The sequence below is a fragment of the Cuculus canorus genome, chromosome 3, assembly GCF_017976375.1.
Source record: "Cuculus canorus isolate bCucCan1 chromosome 3, bCucCan1.pri, whole genome shotgun sequence".
In the NCBI taxonomy this organism is placed as follows: Eukaryota; Metazoa; Chordata; class Aves; order Cuculiformes; family Cuculidae; genus Cuculus; species Cuculus canorus.
In genome coordinates this window covers 66,596,586-66,615,813 of record NC_071403.1, presented here as the reverse complement: position 1 = coordinate 66,615,813, position 19,228 = coordinate 66,596,586, and the positions used below count along the sequence as shown (strand labels likewise).

Sequence of the window (19,228 nt, the reverse complement as noted above, 5' to 3'; positions counted from 1 at the left end):
CATGCGGCACTGGGATCCTCGCATGACCGTGGTCTTGCATGGCACGCGGCTCCTCACATGGCCACGGCCACCTCTTGCTCCCCACTCCCACCTGCTGTGGTCCCCTCTCCACACTCACACTGCCGGCACGGAGCCATGCAGCACCAGGATCCTCGCACAGCCGGGGCCTCACACTCTGCTTCATATCCACCATCATCCCGCCCCGCACCGACACCCCCAGCATGGCCACCTGGCACAGCCATGGATCCATGCAGCACCGGGATCACTGCACGGCCACTCTCACCCCCACTCCCAGGCGCCGTGGTCCCTGGTGCAGCCGCACTGGGTCCTGCCTGCGGTCCTACGGCTCCAGGTGGTAGTAGGTGCCGCGGGACAGGTTGGGACAGGTCCCTGCCGGCAGCTGCCACCGCCCGGCACAATGCAGCCATGTGCATGGCATGCGACACCTGAGCCTGACACCTGCTTGTGTGCCCACGGCACTGCTGCCAGGGGCTGAGTCCCTGCACCAGCTGCTGAGTCCCTTTGTTCCCATGTCCTGTGTCCCTGTGTTCGCATATCCGTGTGACCACTGGCCCCGTGTCACCATATCCCTTTATCCGCATGTCCATGTGACCACCGGCCCCGTGTTGCCATATCCCTGTATCCATGTGCTGCCCTGTTCCTGTGTCCATGTGTCCCACTGTCCCCATATTCCTGTATCAATGTGTCCCCCTGTCCTCATATCCCTGTATCCATGTGTCCCCCGTCCGTATCCCCATATCCCTGTATCCTTGTCCTCCTGTCCCTGTGTCCCCATGTCCCCATATCCCTGCACCCATGTGTCCCCCTGTCCTCGTGCCCCCATACCCCTGTATCGATGTGTCCCCCTGTCCCCATATCCCTGCATCCATGTGTCCCCCTGTCCGTATCCCCATATCCCTGTATCCTTGTCCTCCTGTCCCTGTGTCCCCATTTCCCTGTATCTATGTGTCCCTGTGTCCCCATATGCCTTCACCCATATGTCCCCCTGTCCTCGTCCCCCCATACCCCTGTATCGATATGTCCCCCTGTCCCCATATTCCTGCATCCATGTGTCCCCCTGTCCGTATCCCTATATCCCTGTATCCTTATCCTCCTGTCCCTGTGCCCCCATTTCCCTGTATCTATGTGTCCCCCTGTCCCCATATCCCTGCATCCATGTGTCCCCCTGTCCCCACACCCCTGTATCCATGTGTCCCCCTGTCCCTGTGTCCCCGCGCCGGATCCTGACTCTCTGCCCCCCCAGCCCCTCGCCATCCAACACCACCAGGATCAGGGTCACCGCGGACTCCACGGGGCACAGTCGGTGACATTGCGGTGGTGCCAAGGCTGCCTTGGCCACTGGGTTGTTGGTGACGCTGCGGCTTCCCCAGCCTGCGCGGTGATGTCACAGCCTCTCGCTGATGTCACACCTTGGCCCTTTTCCCCAGTAACATCACAGCTGCCTGGTGACGTCACACCTTGGCCCTGGCCCCAGATGACGTCACAGCTGGACGGGAGCCGGGATGGGGGCGACAGACGGGAGGGGGACGGCAGCAGGGGGGGGATCTCACTGTCAGCCTTGAGCCCATCCCACCACAGTACATCCCACCTCACCCAGTATGCACCAGCATGTCCCAGTATACCCCATCCCACCGCAGCAAGCTCCATTCCACCCCAGTACACACCAGCAACTCCCAGTATATCCCATCCCAGCAGAGTTCATCCTACAGTACACCTCACCTCATCCCGGTACATCCCAGTACACTCCATACCACCTGAATATACTCCATCCCAACTCAGTACATCCCGATATACCCCATCCCACCCCAGTACGCCCGATCCCACCTAGTACACACCAGTACCCCCCAGTACACCCCACCTCATCCCACTACCCCCCATCGGCCCCCTCCGCCGTCTCCGGGCGGTGACGTCACGGCAGTGATGTCACGCCAGGCCCGCCCCCCCCTCCTCCCGCCGTTCCCTGCGCGCGGCGGAAGGAGACGTGGAAGGGGCAGTGGGATCCGGAGCGCGTGAGTCTGGGGAGGGGGGGGTGTCCTGAGGCTCCGGTAGCGCGGGGAGGAGGGTCTGGACCTGGAGGGGTGAGGCTCCGGTACTGGGGATGGGGAAGGCGGTTCGGTCCCAGGGGAAGGTGGTCCCGGGTCTGGTACCGGGGAGAGGGTAGGGGGTCCGGTACCGGGGGGGTCCTGAGGCTCCAATGCCAGGAGTACCGGGGCGAGGAGGAAAGGTTGGATCCGGTCCCGGGGATGGGGAGGGGGTTCCCATCCTGGGGCTGGGGATCCTTTCCCGGGAGTTTGTCCCGAGGCTCCGGTCCCGCGGGTCCTGTCTCAGGGAGGGAGGTCTGGTCCCGGGGATGGGGAACGGGGGGGTCCCGAAGCTCCGATCCCGGGGCTGGGGGGACGTCCTGAGGCTATGGTATTGGGGTACGGCGAGGGGGATGGAGGAGGGGCAGGACACGGGGGGTTCGGGGTCCTTTCCCGAAGGTCTTGTCTGGGGAATGGGGGGCACCCGGGGGCGTCCCCGTGAGGAGGGAGGGTCTGGTGGCCCCAGGTCCAGTGTCGGGGGGGATCTCTGCCGGGACGGGGGGTCCTGCCCCGAGTTGGGGGTCTGTACCGGGGTCGGATGGGTCCTGTCCCGATTTGGGGGTCTGTGCCGGGGTGTGGGGGGGTTCCTGTCCTGATTTGGGGGTCTGGGCCGGGGGGAATCCTGTCCCGGTTTGGGGGTCTGTGCCAGGGTATCAGCGCCCCACTCCCCCCCGGCAGGATGATCACAGACGTGCAGCTCGCCATCTTCGCCAACATGCTGGGCGTCTCCCTCTTCCTTCTTGTCGTCCTCTATCACTATGTGGCCGTCAACAACCCCAAGAAGCAGGAATGAGGAGCCCGGAGAGACCAGAACTGGCATTGCACTGGCACCAGCACTGGCACTGCACCAGCACAGCCCTGCTTGGCCCTCTCCCTGCCCAGACATGGTGGGCAGGATGGATCCCTCAGCACGTGGTGGTACCCATGTTGGTGCCACACTGAGGCAGAAGGCCTGGTTTCTTCCAAACCAACTTTAACAGCAACACCGTAATTCACCCCAGAACGCCCACTGTACAGTCTGTGCTGCGGGGGGCAGCGGGTGGGAGCGGGCACTGCCGTGGGACAGTATGAGCTGTGGTGGCCTGGGATGAGCTGTGGTGAGTGGCGTGGCCGACCCCAGTGCCCCAGATGGTGACAGTCACAGCCGGGTGCAGGCATGGCATTGGGTGAGCTGACAGCAGCCGGAGCGCGGTGGGGTTGGGGTGTTGGCACGGTCTGGTGTTGGTGCTGAGGCAGCTCTGGGCTGGGGTCCAGCCCTTCCCTCTGGTGCAGAACGTGGTGAATCTGGTGCTGGCAGCGGTGCGTCCTCAGCGCAGCCGGAGAGGAGGCACCGCTGTGAGCGGAGCGAGGGGGGCTCTGGGGCCAGAGGCTGCAGGGGGAGAGCGAGGTGGAGAGGGGCTGGGGGCAGTGGGGCTGAGCCTCCTCCCCGGCACCACGTCCCTGGCCCTTCCAGTGCCAGGCAGAGCCGCACTGGGTGCCAGAGTCATACCTGGGGGTATAGGGCCTTGTGCCAGCATAGGATTTGTCCCTCGTTGTGAGGCTCTACACTGGAGCCCTCCCAGTACAGCCCTGCAGGAATCCAGCCCCACGTCAGCCACCAGTATCACACGAGGGGTCTCGGGGAGGGTCCCTGTGCCATGGGGGACTCCATGCCACAGGGGATGCTGGCACCTACCCAGGCTGCTCCAGAGCTCTCCCGGCATCCTGCCGCTTCAGGAGTGCCTGCGGGGAGCAAGGGGAGAAGGGAGTCAGGGTCTTGGAGCCAGGTGTGTCCCTGGGCTCATGGTAGCCCCCATGGCAGCTGGAGGTCCCACAGAGCCAGGACCTTCCCACCATGGGAAAGGCATAGCTGAGGCAAAGTGTGGGTCTCAGCCCCACACACAGATAGTGGGGGGGTCTCAGCCTCATGGTTGGAGGGATTTCAGCCCCACAGCTGGATGGGGTCTCAGCTCCATGGATGGAGAGGGGTGCTCAGCCCTGTACAATGGAGTGGGGAAGTTGCAGTCCGACAGACGGACAGGGGTTCTCAGCCCCACAGATTGGGGGACAAAGTTGCAGCCCCACAGATGAAGGGGTGTGTGTCCTAGCCCCATAGATGGAGGGGGGAGTCTCAGCCCCCCAGACAGCTCCACTGCCCCCCATCTCCCTCCCCACTGGTACCTGCAGCGGAGCTGTGCCGGGCTCTCCAGTGCCACGCTGGGCCTCCTGCGCTCCCTGCCTGGTGCCGGTGCTCGGTGCTGCCCGCGTCCCTGCATGACAAAGGGGGACAGAGCTCAGCCCGTGTTGGCACACGCCAAGCACTGTGGAGCCGGAGCAGGATGAGCTGGATCCTGGCCTGTGGCGGTCACCGGGGCCCGATGCCACTGGCACTGCAGCTGAACCCCTCTGCTCTGGCTGGTTTTCCTTTAAGCTGGGTGGAGCTGTGGACCAGCTTCGCCAGGGCTGTGCAAGAGAGGAGCTGCTTTGACAGCTGCTGGAGCCAGTGGGAGCACTGGGACAGCTTGTCGTGGGGCTGGGGCTGCTGGTGGGAACTGGAGGCAGCAGCCCTGGATGTGGTACGATCACCAGAGGGTGAGGTTGTGGCCAGGGACGGGGAGATGGGATGGGGAGGACAGCAGTGTCAAGCTTGCAAGCAGAATGTCGTGCCAGGACAACCTGCAGGGAGCCTGGCTCCATCCCTGTGGTGGAGGGGAGGGAGCAGGCGGTGCCTGGATGCCCTTCACCCAAAATCTAACAGCATTCCCAGCCTGGCTTCCCCCCAGCATCCTTGCAACCGTGCTGCAAGAGCCAGGATGGACCCAGCACCTGAGCATGAGGGGCATGGCACGAGGCACAGCACTGGTGCTGACATCAGGTACCGTGCTGGGCTGCATGCCCGGCAAGGTGGCACCGCACTGGGAGTGACTGATGCCGTGGGAATGGGGCAAGAGGAACGTGAGGACCTATGCTTGGAGGGAACAGTGCGGAGTCAGGACTGGCATATGCCAAGTATGAGCGTACAGCCATGCCAACAACACTGGATGGGCTCAGCCCTGCGAGCACTTGCACGCTGCTGGCAGCACTCCAGCTCATCCCATGCCTACGGAATGTGCTCAGCAGTGGAGCAGGGGGAATGGGAAGATGCAGTGTGGAGCGAGGGGGCAGCAAAGCCAGGGTGGGTGAGGACGTGCAGGATCTGGCTGGATTCCCTGCAGCAGCTGGAACAGGGTTGGCTTTGGCGCCGTGCTGAACACCAAGCCAGTGGCTTAGGGACATTCTGCTGTGACGAGTGGGTCAGTGCAGAACTACTGACCCTGCTGACCACAGGATGCTGGACCACCGGACATCAAGGCTGGGGAGGCGGGGTATTAGGAGGGATGGAGTTCCCCTTCCCAGTCCCTGTGGGCGCAATGGAGCCTGGCTTTGCCAGGCTGCGCCGGGAAGTGGGGCTGGATTGCCTGAGCTGGTTGTTAAACCATCCTTATCCCAACCCTGGAGTGGTCCCTCTTCTCAGCACGTGGAATGCCTGAGCAAACCACGGACCTTGGGAGTAAATGTGGCCCTGGGTAGGCTCGCGGGACAGTGGATGGCACCAGGGCTGACTCTGGCTCCCCAGGGCTCAGCCAATGCGGGAGCCAAGGAGAGGATGGGGCTGGAGCAGGGGGGCTGCAGAGAGCCATGATTCCCTGTGCCAGCACTGCTGGGGCCCTCACACCTGGAGACGGTGATGCCAGGGAAGGGAGAGCCACGTCCCAGTCCTGGAGTGCAGGCGTGGGAGGTGGAATGGTACTGACCCCCTGGGTCTGCCCAGCTGTCACCCACTCTGGCAGCAGGGATGGAGCCAGCAGTGGCTCCTGCTGGCACTGGGGCCACAGGGCAGAAGGAACAGACGCACGAGGTGCCCAGGAGAATGCCAGCCTTTTATTTCCTCCCTGCCATGCTTCCACAACAGCTGGGAAGCAGCCACCGCACAGCACTGGGATGCAAACACAGAGAACGAAGGAACACAAGGAACAGGTGGAGCTGGAGAGAAGTCGGCAGTTGGAGAAGCCAGGATCCCTCCCAAGAGCACTGGCACAGAGCACTGGCATGACAGCAGCACCGGTCACATGTGGCAGACCCTACTCCCACCCCTCTGATCTCTGGGTGCTGGGACACGCGGAGCGTGGGCTTGCCAGGCCTGCAGCCTCACAGCGGAGTGGTGCTCCCAGTTGTGCCCTGTTTCCTTGGCTGGGGCCTGCAGGAGCAGCTCATGGAACGACATGGAGCTTCTCCAGCATCCCCCCATGGGACCCAGACCGGTGCTGCCTGCCCGGCTGCAGTGGTGCCAAGCCCCTGCCCCACAGCAGGGATGCCAGCATGGGGTATGGCAAGTGCCTGGCCCTGATTCCACAGCTCCCGTGGCTGGAGTGCGGTGCTGCCATGCTCAGTGCTGTGAGCTGGCTCCTCTGGATAGGATCAGCCCTGCCAGACAGGATTTGCCCCACCGGAGGGGATCCAGCCCCTCCAGACAGGACCCAGCATGGGTTCAAAGCCCCCAGTGCCCGATTATGGTGCTGCCATGACCTGAGGTGTGTGCCATGCTCTGCAGCTGCCCAGTGGGTGCCTGGGAAGGAAAAGGCACATTGGTGGATTCCGCAGGCCTCGGGAATGCTCTTGGAGCAGCCGAGGCAAGTCAAGCAGAGGTTTTCTGTGCTGGATTCTCCAGAAGCCCCATGGCCCTTGCCCCGAGTTCCAGCAGCACCGGTGTGGAAAGACCATCTTTCCTGGGAGCCCACGGTGGGCAGAGGCGCTCCAAGCTTGGAGCAGGGGGCAGCGGACACCGGGGCTGTGGAGTGTGGGACCGGAGCTCAGCTGGTTCCCTGGAGAAGCCTGGCTGGACAAGCCCTGGTGTCACTGTGCAGCATCTGTCCTGACCCAGCCAAGGCTGCCCTGCTCGGGACAGGGCATCCAGGACTCTTCCGAGGAGCCGGGACGGCATCACACACACTTGTTCCACACAAAATCACTTTTGCGACATCAAAGCACAAAGAGGGGCCATCGGGGAGTGTTCCTCAGGGCTGTGGCTCGGCACAGCGGATCGAGAGGCACCGGAGCAGGCGCCGCAGCGCTGCCCAGCCCGGCTTACCTCTGCCGGCTTCCAGGGCTGCCGTGCCGCCCTTTGGAGCGCTCCGTCTGATGGTGGCTGGAGCTGGGTCCCCGCTGAGGGTGAGGCTGGGGGAGGCTCTGATCCGTGGCAATTCCCGACGGCTACTCCCACCAGTGCTGTCACTGAAGCTCCTGGCACGGGAGAGGGCGTTATCGGAGGCCGAGGTGGGGATCCCGCTGGAAGGGGATGAAAACAGGAGGCTCAGCCCAGCTCTGTAGAGATGGCCTCCTCTCCACACCCCTGTCCCTCCCTCCATACCACTCCGAGTGGGATCTCTGGCTCCAGCCTGAGCTTCCACATTGGGCGGCTGCGGGGACCCCAACTCTGTCTTTTCCCGGGGCTGGAAAGCAGCTGGGAACAGCGGGAGTGGACCCCATTCCCCATGCATACAGCAGCCTCGGTAGCAGCATCATTCCAAAGCTCCCTCTCCCTCATCCCAAGCCCCAAACCCACCCCAGTCCAGCACAGGACTGCGCTGTGGAGAGAGGGAAGCAGAAGCGATGTCATCTCTCTCTGCAGGGAGAGAATCCACTTCCCAGGCGCAGGAGGATCCCGAAGAGCCTCCCCCGGAGCAGCTGCATGCCCCTCGCCTGCGGATGGCTCGGAGCCGAGGGATCCCTGTGCCTCCAATGGGAAAGCTGTAGGGACGTGCATGGGCCCAGCAGGGTGGGAAAGCAGAGAAAGAAACCTCGGCTCCGGCGGCTGCAGGGGGACTCACTTGGAGCTCATTTATCATCTACCGGGCGTTATCCTGCCGCTCCTGCACACTCAGCCCGGCGGATCCTTACGTGGAGCTCCGGGGAGGGGTCCCAGTGCTTCCTCTGCTCCGTGGGCCCCCGCTGGCACCCCGTGTGCTTCGCACGTGCTTCAGCATCCAGGCCCGCAGGTTGCCGAGGCTGCTGTGCTCCGACAGGATGATCCGTGGCCAGGGGTTGCACTCTGCCATGTCCAGTGCTGCCACGGCCATGGCTCTGCCCACCTACCGGGGCAAGAGGCAACCGGTGAGAGTGGCCTCTGGGGAGAGCAGTGGCTCCCCAGGATCTGCGGTGGGAAAACAGGCACAGAAAGGAAAACCCAACTCCAAATCACAGGGAACCCCTCAGGAGCTCGCTCCAGGTTCCAATCGAGCTCCCCAGCTGGAGGAGCATTCCCACAGGGAGTCCTTGGGGCAGGGACAGTCAGGCACCCATGGATCTGGGGACCAGGTGTCCCTGGCTGTGGCACTGGGCAAGTGGCAGTCCCACGCTCCCAGGATGCTGCATGTCAGCTCCAGTGCAGGACGCACTGGGACAATCCCGAAGCAGAGGGCAGAATCCCTGGTCTCAGACAGTGAATGAAGCATTTAGGGGCTGAGGGCAGCGGTGGGAGCAGCCCTGGATGGCTCCGCGGGCTGGGATGTGCAAAGGTTTACAGCACAGATGCTGAGAACCCCAGTCCCTGCACAGTGCTCCAAACAAATCCCACAGACTGGCACAGGCATTCCCACAGGGACATAAAAGCAGGAGCAGGGGAGAAGGTGCTAGTCTCTCCCAACCGAGCCTCTGTACCTGCTCGAATAGCTCCACGGTGTACTTTGAGGGGATGGTGGGCGCAGGCGGTGGGCTGGCACGGCCGTTGTCATGGCACGCCACTGGGATGCTGTTCACGGAACGGCCCGTGTTGTAGTTGCACTCCAGTGTGTAGCTGCAGAGCACAAGGAAACCCACGTCACCAACATGGATCCACACCTGGATTGCTGTGGAGACGGAGCCAGGGGCACCTGGGGGCAGTCGGGAGAGAAGCTGGGGCTCCAGTGCTGAGCTGCTTCCCATGCGCTGCACGTTCCATTTGGATAAAGTGGGGGAAGAAGCAGTTGGTGGAAGGCAAGGGGTGCGGAGGATGGGAAAGGTGCCTGGGACACAGGGCTCAGGGAAACACACTCCAAAATCAAGGCCAAAGAAAGGACTGGGAGAGTGGGAGCAGCCAGTGATCACAGAGCACGGAGCTCCCACTTCTTCCCTTAAATCACAGCACCCATGACTGCTAGTGGGAAGCAGCAGCCAAACAGCATTCCCTGTTTGTCCTGAGCAGCTCCGCAGCCACTCCTGGTGGGTTCAGGCATGGACAGACAAAAGATGCCCAAGGGTCAGGAGACCAGATGGGACACTGATCCTAGGACACTGCTCTGAGGCAAAGCCTTACGCCGTGCTGGATTCTAGCTACGAGGCACCAGACTGCTGGCATGGTGTGGCCTGTGGGACCACAGAGTCACCTCCTGTCTCTCTGCTTCCAGGGAAAACCCAGCAGATGGAACTGTGGGTGCAACACCAAAGGTCTCGCCTAGCGAGCCCAGCGTGCTGCCAGCAGAGCCAGGCGGGCACAGGGAGCATGAGATCTATGAGGAAGGAAGGGAGGATGGGATGGGGATGGAATGGGATGGGGATGGGATGGGATGGTGATGAGGATGGGGATGGGTGGAACCACATGCAGAACCAGGGTGTTTGCAGGAACACAGCCAAGATGCAATCTCAAGAGTTTGCAAAGTGACAGCAGGAGCGTGGGCGCAGAGCAAGGGAACGTGGACTTGCATGGAGGGAATTCCATAAAACCGGCAAGGTCAAAGCCTGCTAGAGACAGGCATGAGGGAGGCATCCAACAGCCCAGTTGCTGGAATGTGCCTTACTCCACTGCAGCATATGGACACTGTCCGGGCACCAATGGGAACAACGGACACTGCTCCAACCACCGCGGCTCTGGCCACCACAGCTTCATCGCAGCTCCTCACACTCCCACCAGCAGCACCGGATCGGAGCTGTAACCCCATGGTGATGTCAACCCTGCCAGTTAACCACATTGGGGATCAATTCTTTTCCAAACCTGCTGGGTTCTGCCCATGCGCCTGGCAGAACTGTGAAGATCCGTCAAGATGGCTGAGGACACACAGACTCAGGGAGGTTTTGTCCCTGGAGGAGTTTAAATCCATGTGGATGTGGTGCTCAGGGACAGCGATCAGCAGTGGGGTTGGCAGCGGGAGGTTAAGGGTTGGACCCAGCCTGGTTTCATCCACTCAAGCAACCTCATCCGCTTCTCTTCCCTCAGCATCCGCATGGAGCAAGCGGAGCATGAGACTGGCTTTTGGTGTTCCCAGCCATCCCAGCAGAAATGGGCCCAAAATATCCCACCCATTCCATGAGAGAAGCGGGACGCTGATGCAGATAAGATGAGGAGCCTCCGCTCACTGGATCATGGGATGGCTGAGGCTGGAATCCTGCATGACAGCCTCACATGTGGAGCCTGGAGAAGATGGGCCTGGGTTTAATTACAGCCCCACATGGATAAAAACATTGGGGAGAGGAGAATTCCTTCTGGGAAGCCGTGCAACAATGCCATGGTGAGGACAGGGAGGCAGAACTGCTGTAGGAGGCATGGGAAGTACAAAAGGAAAAGGAGACAGGGATGTGGCAGCTGCGCGCATGGCCAGATCCTGGCCTTCACCTAGGTTGAGTAGCCAGGCGCAATCCCACTGGAAAGCACGCAGGACACGGCTGTCCTGGAGCTGTTTCAGCCTTCCTCGATATCCTGCACCCAGTGAGAGCATCCTGGACGGATGCTCAACTTGATCCAGTGAGAGGTGTCCCTGCCCATGGCAGGGGGTTGGAATTGGATGGGATTTGAGGTCCCTTCCAACCCAAAACATTCCTTATTCCCATGATCTTTGAGGTCCCTTCCTACCCAAACCATTCTCCGAGTCTGTGGAGGAGAGCGGGACCAGGCCAGCATCAGGGTGTGTATCCTGTGTATCCGGGTGTGCCTACCTGTGGATGATGCCCAGGGCCTTGTAGACAGCCACGCGCCCGCTGCCCTCCTTGGACTGCCCGTCTCTCCGGTCCCGCGCGTACATGTTCTTCTCTGAGAAGTTGCAGCCCGAGAAGTCGAAGTGGGGTGAGTTGAGGGAGATGAGTTTAGGGAACAGCATATTCTCCACCTGGGATGCACAGAGAGGAATACCAATGACTTCAGGAGCCCTCAGCTGTCTAGGCACTGCCCACGCTCTCAGATGCACTGAGCTGGGCCTATTCCACCAAATTCCAGCATCCTGCAGGCTCCGGCCCTACCCATGGGATGCTGCCCTCCCCAGACCATTGCCAGCACAGAGGGGCTGCTGCTGGACTCACAGAGATGCAGAGGGAGAAGCCCAGCACACCTTCCCACCTTCCATCCCTTTGGAGAAGGAGGGGCAGCAGAGGAGAGCAAAGCCAAGCAGGAGCAGACGGCAGGAAGGCTCTGCAGAGGGATCGGGACAGGCTGGATCCAAGAAGGCCAACAGCATTCAGGCTTGGAGCAGCCATGGGTGGCCAGCAGGAGAAGGGAAGGGATCCTCCTGCACTCAGTGCTGGTGAGGTCGCACCTCGAATCCTCCATTCAGTTCTGGGCCCCTCACTCCATGGAAGACCTTGAGAGGCTAGAGCGCATCCAGAGAAGGGGAATGGAGCTGGGGAAGGGTCTGGAGCGCAGGGGTTCTGGGAGCAGCTGAGGGCCCTGGGGCTGTTTACTGTGGAGAAGAGGAAGCTGAGGGGAGACCTCATTGCTCTCTGCAGCTCCCAGAAAGGAGGTTGGACTCAGGTGGAGGTCGGGCTCTGCTTCCAAGTAACAAGGAATGGGAAGAGAGGAAATGGCCTTAAGTTGTGCTGGGAAGTTTTAGATTGGATGTTGGGAACAATTCCTTCACAGAAGGGGTTGTCAGGCACTGGCAGAGGCTGCGCGGTGGAGTCCCCAGTGGGGGTTTATAGTGGGCATAGTGGGGTTGGGCTGATGGTTGGACAGGACGAGCTTAGAGGTCTTGTCCAACCACAGTAATTCCATGACTCTATTCTACTCTATTTGTGTGCATGTCCCTCCTGGAAAGGAGGCTGGAGCCAGGCAGGAGTCTGGCTCTGATCCCAAGGAACAAGGGATGGGACAAAGGGAAATGTCCTCAAGTTGTGCCAAGGGAGGTTTAGATTGGATATTGGGAAAAATTCATTCATGGAAGGAGTGGTGGAGTCCTCATCCCTGGAGGGGTTTAAATCCATGTGGATGTGGGTGCTCAGGGCTCAGTGGTGGTGTTTGCAGTATTGGGTTAAGGGTTGGACTTGATTAGTTTAAGGGTCTTTTCCAACCTAATAATTCTATGATTCCATAAGCCCATCATGCTCCAAATATTGGGAACACAGCCAACCCAGCGGCCTTTCCCTGGACGTCAGCCCCTCTCTCTGCTCCTCTCCCAGAAGCAAGACCCTGTGGAGAAAACAAAACACCCAGAGGGTCCCATCGTGCTCCGGGTCCTCTGTACTCTGAGCCCAGCCCTCACCTGATCGTTCTCATCAGGGAAGCTGTTGCCGTACATGAAGCAGCCACGTTTGGAAGCGTGTCCATGGAGATCGACATAGTACGCTAGCCCGCTGTCCTGGGGTGGGATGGCATCAGGAAGAGGCTCTGGCCTCCCAGTGTCCTCCTCACAGTGCTCTGCGGTGTGGCTTGGCGGGAGAATCCGGGCAGCACGGTCGGTGCTGTGCGCAGTGGCAGGAGGTCCCGGGAGCCGAGGTTCCTGAGAGAGGCTGCAGCGCGTGCCAGCACGCCAGCCACCAGGACAGTTCCGGAGGTTGTTGGCTTTCTCCAGCTCTGAGAGAGCCGGGATGCTGCTGCGGACGGAATGGTTGGAAGATGTTGTGCTTAGGGAGCTGGTGCCGAGTGGTGAGACGTACGTCCTCCAGTCAGGAACACCGGGCAGGACGCGGCTGTGGATGTGGTGGTAGAGAAGCACAGCTTTGGCTCCGAACACTGCTGGGTGCAGCTCCGCATCCGGGTTGAGGTACTGGCGGTTCAGGTTTACCCCACGGGAGTCAGTCCTGCAGAGAGTGGATACGGTCCTGTGCACAGCACCATGCAAGCTGATCCCTGCTCCTGATGGCCAAGGCTTTGGGATCTATCCCAGAGAAGGGGCCAAACCTCTCCTTGGAGGCAGAGCCTCATGCCTCCACAGCTGATAGCCCCTGTCCTGAAGAATCCCTCTCTCCTGGAGAACCGCCCTCTCTAGTAGAATTCCTCTCTCCTGGAGAACCGCCCTCTCTAGTAGAATTCCTCTCTCCTGAAACAATCCCATTCTCCCGGACATCCCCTCTCTCCTGGAGCAACCCTTCTCTCCTGGAGAAGCCCTCTCTGAGAGCAGCGCTTCCCCCAGACAGACAGCTCACCCTCCCTCCCCCTGGAGCTGGCTCAGCTCCGGAATGCTGGGAAGAGCCTGGAGAAGGCAGGATCCAAGTGCCTGGGAGGTGCTTGGCAAACCTGCATCTGACCTTGGAAAGCCCTGACCTGGGACACAACAGCATCTGAAGCCCTCACCAGGGATCCCAGGGGTGGCAGGGAAGGTTCCCACAGAAATGGGCCTTGGCTTACTCTTTCACTGGCACAGGATCATGGGATCACTCCTCAGAGCCGCCAGGACTGGTGGAGCAGGCTCTGAAGCAGGAACCCAGCACCACCGGGACATGAGGTGGCCACGCTACAGCCCGGCTCACTCACCGGTAGTGGCCTCGCACCACTCCATCAGGATTCAGCATGGGAATGAGCTTGAAGACGAACATCCTGCGGAGCATCTGGGCGCGGGGGTCCTCCTCCCGCAGGATAAAGTCCAGGAAGCCATTGAAGACAAAGCTGGAGGGCGTTTCTCCAGGGTGGACCCTGCTGCTCAGGAAGAATACCTGGAGGGAAGCAGACTGGGATGAGGGGCACGTTCCTGCAAGATTCGAGATGCTGCCATTGGTTTATCCAAGGGGCTAGCATTCCCTGCAGCTTCCCACTGCCCAGAGCTGATCCAAAGCTATTCCATGGAGCGCAGCACTTGACTCCAGCCACGGTAACACTCGTGGTGGCTTCTTCCCTCTGTGCCTCTGCTACATCCTGCCTGGAACACGGCCAGTTTTCCCTATTCAAACCCACAGGGATGGAAATCCTGCAGCCTGCTGTTTGGAGAAACCGGAGCGTGGTGGGAGAGAGAAGCAGTACAGCATCCACAGACCACCCTGAGCAATCCTGCAAAAGGGGAATGAGCTCGGCCACAAGGATGACCTGAAGCAGCTCTGGAAGAGCGCTTCTCACAGTGAGAGACCTTTCAGCTGAGCTGTGTAAGCAACCACCAACACATCCAACCCTGCAGCTGGAATGCACTCCCTGCAGTCCATTGTAGGGGCTGAGCCCCAGTGCAGCACTTCCATCAGTTCCCACACAGTTTTCTGGAGCCACAGCATTCCAGGGATTAAAAACAGAGCTCCTTGGCATCCCAGAGCTCATTTCCCCCAGAGGAGCACACACGCAGTGTTACCAGTGGGAATTTCATGGCGCTGAGCTGCTGTGGATGTGCTGCAGCTCCAGATTCCCACACAGGAATCCCAACAACCCTGCTTCTCACACTGTTCATCCAACATTCCTGCCCTGCAGAACACATCTCCCATGCTGGAGCCATTAGGATGGCAGCGAGGCTCCTGCATCTGGCCATTCACCTTCTTCCCTGCGAAGCGGCGTGGGCGCGGGGTGCTGGTGTCTGGGAAGAGCTTGTCGAGGCGTGGCTCCCGCTTCTCTAGCATCCCGTGGCATGAGGTAATGGTGAGCAGGTCCACACGGAGCCGGTCTAGGGAATAGCAGAGCAGCTCCCGGTGGTAATAGACGGAGTCAAGGGGGCTGCAGGATGAGGAGAGGGCTCAGCAACTGGCAGCGCATCCTGCTCCAGGCTGGGAGCAGCATGGAGTGCAGGGCACGGCACTGAGCCTCAGCACGTGGATCCACCAGCAATGCCCTTACAGGGTGGCTCCCAGGTGGAGGCTCAGCTCCCTGGCAGCCCCAAGTGCAGCCCCGGAACACGGCCCTGCTCCCTCTGCTCCTGGGAAATCAACAGCCCTGGCTGGAGCAGAACCAACCCTCCTGCTGCCCCCGAGCCCCACAGCCAAGCAGCCACTGCTAGATTGGAGCTGGCTCGGAACAGCAGTGCTGCCAGCAGCCACGCCTGAATAGGAGAGTGGGAGCCAGGGCTCCGGGCTGTCAGTCCATCCCCTGGCTGTCTGTCAGTCCTTTCATCCCCAGAGCCATCCGTTGGTCAGCCTATTCCCAGAGCCATCAGTCTGTTCCCTGGTCATGTGTCCATCAGTCCAACCCTGCATCCATCAGTCTGTCTGTCAGTACCTCCCCAGGGCTGTCTATCCACCAGTCTGTCCCTAGAACTGGCTGTCCATCCTCTAGCTGTCCGTCTGACTCTGCGTCCATCTGTCCGTCAGTCCTTCTCCAGGGCTGTCTGCCTGTCAATCCCTCCCCCTGTCTGTCTGTCAGTCCATCCACAGGGCTATCTGTCTGTCAGTCTGTCATTCTGTCCTCAGAGCCATCCATCCATTAGTCCATCTGTCTGTCAGTCAGTCCCCACTGCCACTGGTCTGTCAGTCTGTACCTGGGGGCATCCATCCGTCAGTCCCTCCCCAGAACTGTCTGTCTGTCAGTCCATCCCTGGAACCATCTGTCCATCATTCCCTCCCCAAGGCTGTCCATCCATCAGTCCCCAGGGCCGTATATCCATCCTCAAAGCCATCTATCCGTCAGTCCCCTCCCAGGGCTGTCTGTCCATCAGTCTGTCCTTAAACCAGAGATGTGGCTGTTACAGCCCCTCCTCAGCCTCTTTTGTGGATGGGCACCTGCTCAGGAAAGTGAGCAGATCCATCCTGAAGCGCTGCCGGAGCCCTGAGAGCCAGGCTGTGCCGGAGCACCCACCTGCTGGGAGCCATCTGCCCGCTCTCCGGGAAGCGGTGATCCAGCCGCGCCAGCATCTCCTGGCATTCTGTGTAGGAGAAGGGGTAGCAGAAGGCGAAGTAGGTGGTGGCCCCACGGTGCTCCAGAAAGCGGTGGACGAAGGACAGGACAAACTGTGTCTCCAGCACCTGCAACGACACGGAGCGGGGCTGAGCAGTGGCCATGTCCTGGCACAACCATGTCCTGACACAGCCACGGTCACATCTTGGTGCAGCCATAGCCATGTCCTGGTGCAGCCACATCCTGGCATGGCCACAGCCACATCCAGGTGCAGCTGTGTCCTTCTGGCACAGTCACCACCACTGGCCCCTCCTGCCACCATTTGCCCTTCTCCAGCCGTGTAGGAATTCAAGCTGCCCTCCCGGCAAACACAAAATGCCAAACCAGCTCCCGCACAGCCCTCAGCTCCCTGTCCTGCAGCACCCAGGCCCTTTGAAGATGCCAAAGCCTTGTCGGTGCCGGGATCCAGTACAGAGCCATCCACAATTTCCAATGGGATCGTCTTTACCTCCTGCCCCCTGCCAGCACCTGAGACTGAGCGGGAACCGCTCCATTCCAGCATGCTCTGTGGAGTGAATGCGTGCAGCACAGCCCAGCTGGACACCACACCTCTCTTTGGCACCTGCACGGGCCGAATCCAGCACCACCTGGTCCCAAGCAGTGAATGGGAGATGCTCCCTGCCCTAGTCGGCGCTCCAGGAGGCGAAAGCAGCCTGATGCCTCTCTACACAGCGTGCACAGAGAATGGAAAGCCCAGAGCAACTCCCACTGTCTGTTCTCACCAGAACGAAGATGGAAAACACCGGAACAGCAGATTCCCATTCGAGGCCCAGACAGGATAACAGGGCTGTGAGGGCCAACCTGGGGCTGTTCTCACTGGAATTGTTTCCTGGCTCTCACCCCTCTGCTCCGTAGCTCATGCTGATCCCCTCCCAGTGCTCCAGCACAGGGCGGCCAGGAGCCATTCTCCAGCCACTTTGGCAACTGATGGATGGGAAGGGGAGCCCCGGGTGTGCTCCAGGAACAGCCTTGTGTTCTCTCCACTGCACAACAGACACCACACAGCAAGCGCCTGTGCCCCAGCCACGCTGCATGGCCGGGAGGGAGCAGCTGGGTCCAGCTCTCTGGAGCGCTCGGCACTAGGAAGGAGGTTTGTTGTTACTTGCCATCATCCCAATTCCTTGGGAGTCACCCTGGGAGGCTAGGGTTCCCCTGGCATGGGGAATGAGGGCATTGGTGTCCCTCTCCCTGTGCTCCTGCTGAGCTGTTGGACTCTTGGCTGTACCTGGAAGCTGGGCCGCTCGCGGATGCGCTCCCAGCGGGGCCTCACAGGCAGTGTGCGGACAAAAGGGCTCATCCCTTGGGAATAGAGACGGCTCTGCTTGTTCATGTTCAGGATATGCAGCTTGATCAGCTTCCCTGGAGCACCCCCCCGTACGCTGAAGTAGAACCAGGACCTGCAGCGGGAAAGCGGCGTATCAGCCCCGTGGAACACTCACCCCCAGTCTCACTCCACATCCTCGGAGGGCCTGGCACAAGCCTGGCAGATCCCAGGGGCTCAGATCCCAAAAGCTTAGTAGATATTGGGGAGGGGCTCAGATCCCAAAAGCCTAGTAGTTCTTGGCGGGCTCAGATCTTTGGGGGATTCAGATCCCAAAAGCCTGGTTGATCTTAGGGCGCTCAGATCCCAGGGGGGTGCAATCCCAGAGCCTATCACATCCCAGGGCGCTCAGATTCCAGGAGCCCATTGGATCCTGGGGAGCTTCGGTTCCAGAGCCTGTCAAATCCCAGGAAGCTCTGATCCCAAAGCCTGTCAGATCCTGGGGAGCTCAGATGCCAGAGCCTGTTGGATCGTATGTGGCTCAGATCCCAAAGCCTGTCAAATCCCAGGAGGCTCAGATCCCAGAGCCTATCAGATCCCAGGGATTCAACTCCCAGGAGCCCCTGCCGCCCCCCTCAGGGCCCCCCTGACCTCACCAGCCCCCCCATTCCCGGCGACCCCCCCCATTCCTGGGGATCCTTGACCTCCCAGTCCTCCCTTCCAGTGGATCCTTTACTCTCCAGCCTCCCTGCCACCCCCTTCCAAGGGGTTCCCTGATTCCCCGAGGGATCCCCACCCAGACCCGTTCCTAAGGGCATCCCTCATCACCCCCTTCCCGGGGATCCCGGACTCCCAGTGTGCCCATTCCCAATGGATCTCCCCGTTCCCGGGAGGATCCCCGGCCCCCCCGCACCTGTTCCCGTTCTCGAAGGGGGTGTGGGCGCAGTCAGGGCGGGTCCACACGTTGAACTCGTAGTCGGCGGTTGGGAGGCCGCGCCCGACGCCCGGCGGCTCCACGGGCTCCACACGGGCGAGGTTGCCCGAGTCGAAGCGAGAGCTGAAGAGCAGCCCCCCACAACGGATCTCCAGGGCGGGCGGGCCCCGCGGCTCCATGGCCGACACCGACACCGCCCGCCAGCAACCGCCGCGCCGCTGGGCCGAGCGCGCGCGGACCCGCCCCGGAGACCCGCCCCGCCCCGGTAACCGAGCCCCCTATTGGCCACGGCCACGCTGTCACCGCCCTTTCAGATGGCCACGCCCTTCATCTGACCACGCCCCCTGACTACTGCGCACCTCCCCGCCGCTCACGCCCTGTTTTGGCCACGCCCCTCCAGGTAACCACGCCTCATCCCCACAGGTCGCCTTTCCCACTGGCCACATCCCCTCGGGACACGACACGGTCCCACTGGTCACGCCCTTCCAGCTCGCCAAGCCCCGTGTTGGCCACACCCCTCCAGATGGCCGTGTCCCCTCCCGATCAAGCAACTCGCTGCTGACCACGCCCCTGCCGTTGGCCACGCCCCGTGCTGGATATCCCTCAATGGACACGCCCCTGGGGATACGCCCCCACATGGCTACGCTCCCTCGCGGGTCACATTGCTTTTTGGCCACCCTGTCATCGCTCCCTGATGGCCACGCCCCCTCCACGCGAGGGGCCTTCCCGCTGGCCACGCCCCCTGCTGAGCACCAGTAGCTGGCCACGGCCCCCCAGTTGACCACGTCCCCTTAGAAATGCACGCGTTCGTCCTGGCCACGCCCCCTCCGACATGCACCGCCCTGGTAGCCACGCCCCTGCCCTGGCCACGCCCTCTCACTCTGACCCCAAGCACTGCTGGCCGCGGCCCCATTATCCACACGCACACACGTGTA

At 61.2% G+C, this 19,228-nt stretch overlaps 2 protein-coding genes across 5 annotated transcripts; one reads left to right on the top strand and one right to left on the bottom strand.

Moving 5' to 3' along the window:
* The first annotated feature begins 1,948 nt into the window (after positions 1-1,948).
* OST4 (oligosaccharyltransferase complex subunit 4, non-catalytic) lies at positions 1,949-3,105 on the top strand. The gene is made up of 2 exons (XM_054063700.1): positions 1,949-2,030; positions 2,781-3,105. The coding sequence occupies exon 2, from the start codon at positions 2,782-2,784 to the stop codon at positions 2,893-2,895; it is 114 nt and encodes a 37-aa protein (XP_053919675.1). The 5' UTR covers positions 1,949-2,030; position 2,781; the 3' UTR covers positions 2,896-3,105.
* Positions 3,106-3,158: 53 nt separating this feature from the next.
* On the bottom strand, positions 3,159-18,544 carry AGBL5 (AGBL carboxypeptidase 5). Of its 4 annotated transcripts, XM_054063698.1 has the most exons (14): positions 18,273-18,544; positions 17,324-17,495; positions 16,000-16,166; positions 14,748-14,925; positions 13,771-13,949; positions 12,560-13,097; positions 11,025-11,194; positions 8,778-8,913; positions 8,019-8,209; positions 7,210-7,406; positions 4,263-4,351; positions 3,778-3,824; positions 3,592-3,671; positions 3,163-3,471 (listed from the first exon to the last, which is right to left on the bottom strand). In XM_054063698.1, exons 1-14 carry the CDS (start codon positions 18,470-18,472, stop codon positions 3,410-3,412), a joined length of 2,406 nt encoding a protein of 801 aa, XP_053919673.1. In that variant the 5' UTR covers positions 18,473-18,544; the 3' UTR covers positions 3,163-3,409. The 4 variants fall into 4 exon arrangements, 3 of the variants coding, with proteins under 3 accessions (XP_009570005.2, XP_053919674.1, XP_053919673.1); XM_009571710.2 differs by having other exon boundaries at positions 3,159-3,671; XM_054063699.1 differs by lacking the exons at positions 17,324-17,495; positions 18,273-18,544 and adding an exon at positions 16,821-17,312 and having other exon boundaries at positions 3,161-3,671.
* Between the last annotated feature and the right edge of the window lie 684 nt (positions 18,545-19,228).